Source organism: Euprymna scolopes, chromosome 19, assembly GCF_053919585.1.
Source record: "Euprymna scolopes isolate OS-2025 chromosome 19, ASM5391958v1, whole genome shotgun sequence".
Taxonomy (NCBI): domain Eukaryota; kingdom Metazoa; phylum Mollusca; class Cephalopoda; order Sepiida; family Sepiolidae; genus Euprymna; species Euprymna scolopes.
In genome coordinates this window covers 58,703,159-58,716,198 of record NC_136500.1, presented here as the reverse complement: position 1 = coordinate 58,716,198, position 13,040 = coordinate 58,703,159, and the positions used below count along the sequence as shown (strand labels likewise).

The window sequence follows — 13,040 nt, the reverse complement described above, 5'->3', positions numbered from 1 at the left end:
CTAGTATTTACTAACTAGAGACCTCATCAGGCAACAACCCTTATTTTCGAAAACAGAATTCTAAACATTTAGAATTCCGTTTTCGAAAATAAGGGTTGTTGCCTGATGAGGTCTCTAGTTGGTAAATACTAGTAGATCGAAACATGCTCGTGACTGTGTAGCAACAAACTACTGCTTATGTAAAGACAAATGTAACCTGCTCTACTTCTGTATTGAGCACTCTTGTATGAACCTCGTTGTATTTCACTGGTTACCCCACCTTTGGAAAATAGCAACCTCAAATTATATATATATATATATATATATATATATTAAATTGTAATTCAATGAATTTCAAAAAACTCTCATTGAAATGAAATGAAGTGGTTGAGTTTCATATCAAAGAATTTTTATTATTCTAAGCAAGACAAAGAATGTTTTAGAAAGTTTATCTCCTTAACCTATAGGGTTTCGATGTCTACTATCTCATCAGAGGAGTGAAAATGTTAGCAAATAGTTATAAAGGTATGCACCCTATTTGCTAAAGTCAGTGAGACATGGAAAGTCAAAGTGAAAATAATACATTTATCAGAAGTCCTGATAAATGTATTATTTTCACTTTGACTTTCCATGTCTCACTGACTTTAGCAAATAGGGTGCATACCTTTATAACTATTTGCTAACATTTTCACTCCTCTGATGAGATGGTAGACATCGAAACCCTATAGGTTAAGGAGATAAACTTTCTAAAACATTCTTTGTCTTGCTTAGAATAATAAAAATTCTTTGATATGAAACTCAACCACTTCATTTCATTTCAATGAGAGTTTTTTGAAATTCATTGAATTACAATTTAATTTATTTGCTCTATCTTGCATATCGAGCAATTTTTGTTTAGATGGGATAACTTATAGAATATTACTGCCAGTAATATTTTGTAAACCAACAATCTCACGTTTACATAACCACTGATTGTTGAATAAAAACTATTCCGAAGTATATATATATATATATAAAGATTTATCAGCTATGTCGTTTTCAGAATTTTGAAGTAGATTTGTTATGTCATTTGAAAGTTCGTCAATTTCTTCGTTATTCTGTAATGTTGATCTTAGCTAGAAAATATCTTCTATCGTTTAACAAATTTGTTTTTATCTCAACTTATATTGAATAACTCACGACCGAGATATTGTCTAGTGTGCCGTTTGCAGTACAAAAAAGAAAATAGCTTTCCAAACAGAGTCAGTCCGACACAAACATAGAAAAGTCAAGAAGTAAATAATCAGTACAATGCACTGCGAATTGCTAGCTTATGCAAACTGGCAACTTGAAAAAGCGATCATTTTGTAGTCAGCTGGGGAAATAGGTCTCGTATGAATCAATTTTAGTGTTGTCATTAGTTACCTCCCTTGCAGTACAATGTTATTACCAGTTGCCTCCCTTGCAGTACGATGTTGCTATTTACTTCCCTTTCCATGACAACAGGATTAGACACAAGGTCGATTTTTAATGTTGGGGAAAATCCAGCTACAAAAAAAATTTAAAAAAATAAAAAGAGGAGGGATCTCAGTTCAAACAAATATGAAGATTGCCTCAGTTTAGAAGGAGTTCTCCTCGACTGACCAAGTCGAGAAAAGATGAAGTGCAGTATCAGAACCGATACTGATTTATTTCATCTGCCAACTGCCAACATTTTTTCACTTCAACAATCGTCAGCTGCTATGCATCACAGAAATATAATGATTCTTGAAATCTTGTTAGCACTTTCGGTATCCCAGTAGCATTATCCATACACTAGTTATTTCTGTGCAGAACTTTCTTCCCTGCCTTTTTTCTTCTATTCATTCCTGGTGTTGCATTTCTGATTTGTGTACCACTACCAGTCCACTAGTAGCCACTGTCAGAAAATACAAAGTCATGAGAGATTATGTGTTGTTTTGACATCACTGTAATATGGCAATCATCATCAGTTTAACATCTGTTTTTTTACATGCTGGCATGTGTTGGACAACTTTTAGAAATTGACTTCCAAAATAACCTATTTCTGGTCAGGTTTTTATTTATCCCTCTTCCTCCAAGTCTAATCTCATCCCATGTTTTCCTTGGCTTTCCTCTGTGAAATGACCCGTCTACCTTAATTGTTCTACTGCTAACAAAAGAACCCTTATTCATTCTTTCAACATGGCCATACTATCAAAGTCTCCTGTTCTGCACAAATCATCCTATACTACCAGATTTAATCTTTCAAGGTTATCAAATCTTAGCCTGTCTTTAAGGTTCACATTACATATTCATTGTATATTCTCATTGGTACAGTTTCATTTCCATACATCATACTGCGTATGCATGTCTGATAGCTTGGTTGATAGCGGTAACGCTCTGCTGGTTAATAATGAGGAAAACGTTTCCGGAACTTACTCCATCCACTCCTAACTCTTGCAATCACACTGACACCTGGTCATCCCTGTACTATACTGATATCACCAAGGTAAAGAAAACTTCAATCAAGTATTTTTCCTGAACTCAACTGACCACTCATCAACAACATGTGAAAATGTTGTGGTAATACTGTTTCTATGCAACTTCACACTCACATGAGAGGTTTGACCTATTGATTGATCACAGACACGTCATTTTGAAATAGTATTTTCCTTACAAAACATAGATTGTATGAACATGCCATGTTTGATGATATATGATAGGTTAATCGTTCCAGTGGCAAGTTCAAATAAGTAATAAGCAAAATGAGTTACTGTGTTCAAAATAAATTGATCGCACTCTTTTTCACCAACGCCATAATTTGCACAACCTCTTAGCTACACTGTGTTCTCTCGGCTCCAAATAATATGTCACTCCTTAACATAATCTATATGCACAGCTTGCCTTCCTCAAAAACTCTCCTGTTCTTCAAATGGCTTGCCCTTATGCAACCCAAGTTGAACTGATAACCATATGAATAGTGAGAATTAACTGTGCGTCACCATTTTGTTTTGTTTTCTATTATTTAACAGCTGAACTCTACAAGACGTGCAGACATGTAGGTGTTTTTGAGGCAAATAATTTTTGCACTCACTATAATTTTTTCTGCAGTTAAGCCACTACATTTTCTTCTTTTCTCGTTTTTGCTTCATTCTTTCAATTTCTTTTCCCCTGCTAACAGCAATGCCCACAAAAAGTGAGAATAGGAGATAAAGCCACAATGGCTTAAAATCATATCCTCATAAACCTGACCAAATTGCAATATAATTGAATGCTGATGAACCAATCAGAAAGCTTCACGCGTTATTCAATACAAGTTGAGATAAAAACCAACAAATTTGTTAACCGATAGAAGAGATTTTCCAGCTAAGATCAACATTACAGAATAATAAAGACATTGACGAACTTTCAAATGACATAACAGATCTACTTCAAAATTCTGAAAACGACATAGCTGATAAATCTTTGAAACATACATATAAAACATATATACAGGGTGAAATGAGAAATTTGTTGCCCTAAAGGAAACAACACTACAGCTTTATTTTAATTTTTTTTATCAAAAAAATCAATTCAGGAAACTTGATTATGTAGTAGAGCTGATATTTATTCAATGTAGCTGTCTTCGGCCTTGATCACCACCTCAATATGGGCCCAGAACTGGGAGCATGCCTTTTCAACAAGCATCGGCGGGAGCTTCACAAATAGCGATGATCAGGCTGACTTTGGTGTTGTGGGAAGTCATGTTGGTGATGTTCTCAATGTATGACCAAAGGAAGTCGTGCAACAGCTTCAGATCGGAGAAAGAGGTGGGCAATGAGAGAAGGGTACAAAGTCGTAGCACTCTTTCTGAAGCCAAGCCTGGGTCTCTTTGGACTTGTGGATTGATGCGGAGTCCTGCTGCCACACCCAGGGTCTGCCAGCGGCTACATGATTGCACCAGGGGATCATCACTCTTCAGCACATTCAGGTACATTTTGGTGTTGACTCTCAAGTCGACTCTGAAGATGTGAGGTGGTATGATGTGGCCCTCAATTGAAAGCACACCAAAGACTATGGCAGGAAACTTTTTTAAACTGTGCCTCAAGCATTGAACAGTCCAAATGTGCATTTTAAGTGGTGGCAATGGTCCTGTTGTCATAACTTGGATCGGTAGAGAGCATGAGTTGTACAGTGGCGCATCTCCGATCTCGCTCATTGAACATCGTGTCACTTTCTGACATAATAGAAGACTCCTATTGCTCTTGGGATTTGTACACAACTGGCCAACTATTAGATGGTTTGCAACAAAAAAAGAAACCGATTTTCATCAAATGGAAATGGAATCTTTTCTATGATTTTATTGTTTCATCCTGTTAATCTAAATTCAAATCAAATATTCTAATTGCATTATGTACTATTTTCATGTGATGTAAATAGATAGATGTACAACTGAGTGAATGCACCTCTGCCGCAACCATGGGGACAGGCGTAGGAATACAAATAGCTTATAAAAAGAAAAATATATAAATCTAAATTCACTTTCGTCTCACTTCCAGTATACTTTATGCAATCAATTATTAGAAGAGCTTGATTTTTATGTATAACTGCTTGTAGGGTAGGAACCCGGATGGATACTTACTTTACTTCTTTCTTCTGATTGGTCGAGAGGATCTTCAGCAGCCAACATGGCACTGCTTATAAGAATACAGGCCAATACAAAATTTCCAAAATAGTTATGATTGCAGATGAAATGACAAAACACACGGAATCTGAAAATAAAATGGAATAAAGATGGAATTTCAAAAATTTCTAAAACAAAAAATGTATTTGTTTAGTATCTTTAGTTGAGTTTTCGCATCCCTACGAGGGGGTTGTCCATTGGTCAGTCTATCACGCATCCCTATAAAAGGTTGACCAATGGACAAACTTGTTACACATTTCTATAAAAGGTTTGTTCATTGGTCAATCTGTCATACATCCCTATGAAAGGTTTTTATCCAGAAATTATTATAGAGAATATCTGTAACTGTCACATATACAACTTGTCTTATGTAATATTTTTCTTTTTTTCTTTTTTTTAAATAGTAGTGATGAGACGATTCCAATATTTTTCCTGATTTCGATACAATTATCGATACTGTACCAGATTCCAATTCTTTATAAATTTCTAAATATTTAACTATAGACATGTTATTTGTCCCCCTGATTACTGTAAAAACACATGTTAAATGTGTTAAAGTACACTCGGGACGTAGAGGAGTGAGCTAGTTTTTAGTTTTACTGATAGTTAAAAATCAATAAATATTCATTATTTTGTCATTATTAGCAGCAGTGGAAGAGTTTGCTTTAAACAAAATCAAATAAAAAAGAATAAAAAAAATCGTTTTTTTGCATCGGAAAATAGTCACAAATTCTTCAAATTCCGATACCCGATTCTGGTTAATTTTTCCAGCACTAGTAAATAGACAGGTCTACCACTGAGTGATTGCATTCCATATCCACTTTATCACTGGCATATCAATACAAATCGCTGAGCTTTTTACAGCACCCATGCAATTTCGTTTTTTGCTGATTTCAGTAACAGGCCAGTACATTGCTCAGAATGGATTGCAAAAACTGAGTGTGTCGTTATTTTATTCCTTTTTCCAGCACAGACTATTATAAGATATTTTCATTTGAAACTACAATGTCGTCTGTTGATTAACTTTGGAGTCAGATCAGTTTTCTATGACAGCATTTCATTACATTCAATTGTAATGGAGAACAGTTAAAGATTGATTTGCAATGAGTACACCAGTTTATTAACAAGAAACAAAAGAACAAAAAAAAAATTAATAGCCATATTGCTTGCCAACACAATAGGGTCAGTAGGAGACATTTATCAAAGAGAGATGTTTAGGTAGACATTGGAAAATATGCAATATAAGGAGACGGGTGAAGATCTTCATCTCTTGTGATTCAGCTATCTATCAATATTGATAATTATGATTCTCTCTTCATTAATAATCAGCTTCCTCCTTATATTGGCTTGCCTGACCACATAAAATGCATATATTTCTCTGTTCAATGCCGAAGGTGTGCTAATTGGCGATTATTATGATTATTAAAGGAAGTTTTGTCAGCTAAAATATGTTTTAGAATAATCAAAATATTTATTTACATTAATTTAGGAATGTAACTAAAAATGTTATAAGAATTTAGTAGACAACTACAAAAACATCAGGTAATTATCTTAGTAATGTATACTAATGATGTCATATAGAAGAGGAGATGGTCTTTTTGAGAGACGTGGAAATTAGTTGATCAGTCAGAATCGAGAGAGGGACAGAGACAGTTTTCTGACCGTCATGGATCTGACTAGAAGGAATCAGAAATGGTAATAGTAAGAATCCATGACCCAATAGAGGAAATATCTGGAATAAAGCTGTTGTTAATACTATCAATACTTTGAGTTATACAAATCTCCATTTGCAGTTTTAAGAGGATCTGTTACATCAAGAGCAAAGATGGATCAGATATCTTTCTGATTAGCCAGATGTTGAAATCCTAAATAAGTGTTATTCATCCTTTGTGTAGTAAAGGTATATTCTGGCATTGTCATTAATTGTATTTAAATGTACATACACACACAACAGACCCTAGATTAGATGACCACAATGCTAGACGCTCATAGAATCTAATCACTAGACAATACACAAATTTAGATACATATATTAGGTTGGTGCAAAAACAATATCAGTTTCTCACATGTTACTTTTATATATGATTTCTGAATTAATTCATTGATATATATATATATATAGCCATGTTATACATCCTTTTGAAGCACATTTTTTGCTCTATCAAATCATGCTAATCGTTATCATTCTCAATCTCTTCATTAATGGGATAAATAAACTTGTTTCTCATTGGCAAAAATGTGTCGATTTTAATAGTTCTTATTTTGATTAATAAAGTTTTATGAAAGGAGTTATGAAGTTGAAGCAGCCTAATAATAGAAAAATCGTATTGAAAATTAATTCAGATTTTCCCCAAAAAAATAAAAAGATATACAAAATTTTTAATTATCCGACAAAAAGTACAGATAAACTTAAAAGACCTTATTCCGTGGAGTTTCAAAAAATACAATTCTTCTCATCAGAGGAAAGAGGTTTGCAAAATATACAATAAATTTTGCAGATTAATGCATTAAAAGAAACTACAAATATGAATTAAATCAAAAGTTTTTAACAGTTAATGAAAGTTTATAAAGTTTCATAATGATTATGAAAGCAGGAACAAGGAAAAAAGAGCCACTGCACACAACACAAGTCTCCTGTCAATATTTGTCAATTTCTTTATCCATTTCAACACAATAACAGATCCATCTAATCATGGGCCTTGGGTCTGTTATTGTGTTGAACATAATATTAAAATACAAATATTAGTTTCCATCTAATATGATGCATCCATATATTTCAAATATAACTTACCTATTATCATGTGAGAAAACAAACAAAGCACTAGCTTTTGGAATAGGTTTAAACTTGTCAGGCAATTTGACCTCCGACATTCTCCGGGGTCGTGCTGTTGAAACTGTTTGAGATTCATCTTCCTCTCCTTCCACTGCTTCATCTTCTGTTCCTTGATCTTCTGCAACTTCGTCTTCTGAATAAAGCAAAACAATAAATCAATAACTTTACAATGGTGGATGAATTTCGGCTGCAGTCATAGCTTCAATGTTTTTTATTTAAAATAAATTTTTTTTTTTTAAATTTTGTCCAGCCTGAACAAGATATATTTCAACTGAAGTATAAGGAGCAAGACATGTGAAGGGGTAGAATTTTGCTATGAGTAAGATATTTATTTTGAGAGAATACAAGGGCAATAAGTTCATCATAGTCCATTCCATGGAAGTATTTGTAAAACAACAAGCAACACTGGTGATGTGACAGTGGTTGGAACTTGGCAGACAGTGCAGAACCTACTGGGTTAAATATTCTTTTCTTTGCATCCTATTCAAGAGAGTAGGGCTAGTGGTTGATGCAAGAGTCTAGATGTGGCAACAATACTCCATGCAATCTCGTTTGGAAGTCCTCGTCACATTATCCTAAAGATCATCAGGTGGACTTTAAACATCACAGAGATTTCATCAACTTTAGGATAAACCGAATTAGACCAAGGATTCTTAACCAGTGAAATAGGCTTTTGTGTGAAGCAATTATCACATGTTGTAATAGTAAGGATCCAGCACCAATGTATGAATAAATATAAACAATTGGGGTACTTTTTTAAAATCCCACTTAGTTAAAAAAAAACAAATAAATATTTTATTATCTGCGTACTCATCATGGAATGAAGATGTCATTTCCAAAAATCATGTAAATTGATCAAGTAATTTTATGAAGAAGCAAGGAAGCAGCCAGGAGTGGCCATATTGTTTAAAATTTTTCTGAAATTAAAGGGTGACAATTCAATCTGACTACAAAGATTTTGTTTGTATTTAAAATAACACTTTTTAATCGCTTAAAAATTGTAAAATTATATTGTCTTAAAAAACAAAAAAACAAAAAATCGCACTTAATTTATATGATTTTTGGAATATGACATCTTCGTTGCATGACAAGTACTTTGTATGTCTGTTAAAATTTTTTGTCATACACATCGTACATGCACGAATGTGGCATCATTAGTGTGAGTGATCTCTTCGACAAAAAATATCAAAGAATTGGAAAAAAAATCATCCATTATTTTGTGTAGAAATATTGTTTTCTTTTAAAAGGGGTCAGATAAAAACCTGCCTTTCGACAAGATTTGCAAACTGTGCATGCACGAATAATCGATACCTTATTTCGTTTTAAATAGTTAAATTTGTGAGGTCATAGCATCTGCATAATCAGGGGCATACTGGTAAGAGCATTCAGTTACTAACTTCAGTTATGCAAATTTGTGCCCGGCAGGCATCATTTTCTTTTCTTCTTTTTTTTTTCAGATTACAAAAGTTTGCTTTCGGTTTCACTTCTGGCTGATGACACCAGAGTCCTGTTTATTTATTTTTTACAAACGGACAATGCCCACAACTGCCTGCATTGTCACAAATTTTTTTTATGACTGGGCAACGCCAGGCAACAAATAAGCATCAAAATGTTTGAAGATTCAAAGTAAGACAAGTAATGATACATTTTAAAGGAATTTCATTTGACATTGATTAAAAAAAAAAATCAGACTCAATGACTGTATTCTTGTTGAGCATAAGAAAATGTTTAGGCACAACTTTTCATGTCTATCATGATCATATTTGGTTTAATGTTCAGTTTACATTTAATCATATATTGGGTAGCTTTTAGAAATTGATTTCCCAACTAACCAATCTTTGGCCATGTCTACTGATCACTTCCTCTCATGTTTTATTTGGTCTTTTGTGGGCTGACCCTGCTACCTCAACTGTTCTACTTCTAACTCAGAAACTCATCCATGTTCTGCACACATCTTCCTATACTGTCAGAATTCTATTTAACTACAACAATTCTAGTGACCATCACACAGATGGCAGAAGAAAAAAAAAAAAACATGCACAAAAAAAGTACTGCAACTTGATAGAATGAAACTATTATGTCGAAACCTGACATCATACGAAAAGGTACATTATCATGCTCAATCAAACTCAAGCTGACTACAATATGGTTGTGTTCGAGTCTAACGTAAATAAGTTCTTGATGAGCCGTTCCATATAAGTTATCAAATTTACCGAATTTTCATTGCTAATGATTACTATATTGTCCAATTTCTACTGTACACTCTTTAACTCTTATCCTTGAGTGGCCTCTTGGCCTTGATAATGTGGTGTTGCTTGTGTAAAAAAACTCAAGCTTTAGAAGACATATTTATTTGAATTCATACCAATAGAGAAATACTGAGGCAAAGCTATGAATTCACAGTTTTAGGCTAGCCTGTTGATCAGTGATGTTGTTGACACATGAACATTATTGAGCAATAGTTATTGTTTTTCGTTCAACACAGCCATCACCATTTAAACAAACAAGTTGCTTTTGCAGTATTATAGACCAGTTTGAACTTAAAGCATGGGTTCTCAAAATTAGGTTATCTTCTGCATTCATCTGTGTAGCTTTCAAATTATGCACATGAAAATGAGGCAATACACAGTATACCAGCACACAAACTATAACGGCACTACCAACCACAGTAAATAACTTTCTAGAGAAAGGGAAAGAAAGAGAAGATATATAATAGAGAGAGGGAAGAAATGAAAAAGATAGAAAGAGACAGAAAAACAAAGACAGAGATAGAAATAGAAAGGTAAACATGTGCCATAAACCAGAACATATCGAAATGTTGCAAAACTTTTATAAAGATGGAGAAAAAGTTGATTTTTTGTGAACACTTACCATGACTAGGGATCTGCTTGTTTTCTCTATATTCCCCACTGACTTCTTCATTGTTTAAATCAATTTTTATATGTGGATCATCAGAACTGTCTCTGTTTCTAGAAACAAAAGGAAAGAATTAGCATTATTAGACTGAACTAATGTTCAAAGAGATGAAGAAGGCTTAATTTATTTTTCATCTTTCTTAGATGTTATTTCACAACGTTTCGGCCAACTATTCCTCTGGCCTAAATAAATTAATAAATACTCATCTCAATAATGAATTCCATTTAAATAATATATTATTTAGGCTATTCACTGCCATGAAGCACAAATAGACTCAACCTTAACCTAATCAACAGAGTCATCATACAGCAGGGTTGTTATAGCTGAGCATATATAAATTGAGTCACAACTTTACCTTTTTAAAAAAATATTTAGACTTTTTGCAAATTATAAAGGCGTTAGCAAGCTGCTTGTCATTGCCCGGTCGTAAAATACGCTTAAACATGACATTTTAATTTATGTAGATTTTGTATTTATAATTACAGAGCCAATACTCTATTGATTATTATATTGTACCCAATATATAGTAGTAATTTCAAAAACTAAAAAAAATAAAGATACGACTTGAGTGCCATCAGTTAGAATCAAAATCAAAACATATAGCTCTATAGCACTAGTCGTTACGATCCATACATGCATAAAAAATAAAAAACGTGAAAAATAAAGTTATTATACGTATAAATGTATATAACATGTTTTGTCAACTTTTGCTTGCCAAGTTCCAATTTTAAAATATTTGGACCCCTTAGCAGCTATTTTTTACCAGCTACAAAAAACAAATCAAATTTTTTCCACAGGTTCAAATCCCCTATATATTAAGTTCCAAGTCTGTAGACTAAAACTTGACAGTAGTTTGATAGAGACCGATTCTGCACTCAGACAAATAAGGTCATTTTCTATATAACAAATGACAAAAGTTTATCTTTCAAATTTCATGATGTTGACCATCTTACAATTTATTCTTTTAATTACATTGACATGAATTTTGGAATATAAACTTTTGTCATTTGTTTGTTATATGCTCTGTATTTGCATAGAGCTTCATAATTTAAGGATTAGTATATAAAAAAGGTGACATAATTGAAAAAAAATAATATTTTCACAGAAATATTATATATATATATATATATGTTATGAAACTTACTTATGAAAGTTACTATATATACTCTTTGTGTAAACAAATCGAGCTTAGGTATTTCGGGCGATGTCAAAACATTGTTATTTCACAACTTGCACAGCAGCTGCCGATTAGCATAATGGTTAGGAGCCTTAATTGTCGTACAGGCGGTCGGGGTTCAATTCTGGCTTGAGGTAGTTGCCTGTCTAGCTGCACTAGTACTGTATGTGGATGACTATATATATATATATAACTACTTCATTTACTCACATAAAATTAATATACTGAAGTATATATTTATGCGTAAACTTTAAGTATTTACTTCAAAAGTGCTCAATACGTAGCATAAGCCTGAGGAATCCTAGAGTGGACGAAACGCCGAATATTCAGTGTAGCTTAATCGCCATATATATTTTATAAATTACTATATATATATATATATATATATATATATATATATATAGTAAGTTATGAAAAAATGAAACGCGGAATATTTTGTGTAGCTTAATTGCCATATATATTTTCATAACTTACTACCTAGCTCTACCTATCACAGTTGAAGTAAATGCTGAAAATTTACGCATAAAATATCTTCGTATATTAATTTATGTAATTAAATGAGGTAATCCTAATATATATATATATATATATATATATCTGTAGAAATATATTTTTTCATAATATATACCAATCCTTGTTTAAGAAGCTCAATGTAATTACAGAGCAATATAGTGAATAAATGACGAAAAACTATATTCAAAATTCATGATGTTGACCATCTTATTATTTATTCCAGTGAATCTGATTGATATAATAATGAAGTGATTGATTTTGCACTACGAAATAGATACCGTCAAGAATTGTAAATGTCAACTGAATTAAAGGAACAAATAAGATGGTCAACATCATAAACTTTTGGAATATAGTTTTTTGATATTTATTCACTGCTAGCATTTCAGCCCGGCGTTGCCCAAATATTTGGAGGTGTATGTTGAGGAAAAAAAAAAAAAAAGAAAAAGCGGTCAATTTTTTTTTTACTTTGACCTCTATAATGACCCCTTAACATTTTTGGGCTCAAATCAAGTTATTAAGTTAGATCCATGTCCAAGGAACTTATATCTAAAATTTCAATTGTTTATACCCAAAATTGACGGAGGAGTTTGGTAGAGTTCTCAAAGGTCAAATCGTTGAACTTTGACACCTCAACAGCCAAATTTCTGGCCGAAAACAGATTACAAAGATTTTCCCAAATCTCAGTACCCTTTATATCAAATTTTGAGTCTGTAGACTTAAAATTGACAGAGTTATTGCGTAGAGAAATGTACACAGACAGACACACACGTTCACTTTATATATATATATATATATATATATATATATATATATAGAGAGAGAGAGAGAGAGAGAGAGTGGTAGTGTTATAAACAAAATCTCCTGTCGTAATTTGTATATTTGCACACGGGTACAATAAGGAAAAATAACAAAATATCCATATGAAAAATTAAAATACATCTTGTCTTGTAACTATTTTTACTTCCAATTAACAACACATG

The 13,040-nt window shown here is 32.8% G+C and overlaps 1 protein-coding gene across 16 annotated transcripts in view; it reads right to left on the bottom strand.

Annotated features, from left to right (window-relative positions):
* Nucleotides 1–13,040, bottom strand: part of LOC145303601 (muscle calcium channel subunit alpha-1-like) — a 1,244,232-nt gene that overhangs the window by 314,164 nt on the left and 917,028 nt on the right. For all 16 annotated transcript variants that reach the window (XM_080145164.1, XM_080145154.1, XM_080145170.1 and 13 more), the window contains exons 18-20: nt 10,326–10,423; nt 7,413–7,587; nt 4,580–4,709 (exon numbers count right to left, since the gene is read on the bottom strand). In XM_080145164.1, the coding sequence (XP_080001290.1) occupies nt 4,580–4,709; nt 7,413–7,587; nt 10,326–10,423 (403 nt within the window). The remainder of the gene's footprint in view (nt 1–4,579; nt 4,710–7,412; nt 7,588–10,325; nt 10,424–13,040) is intronic.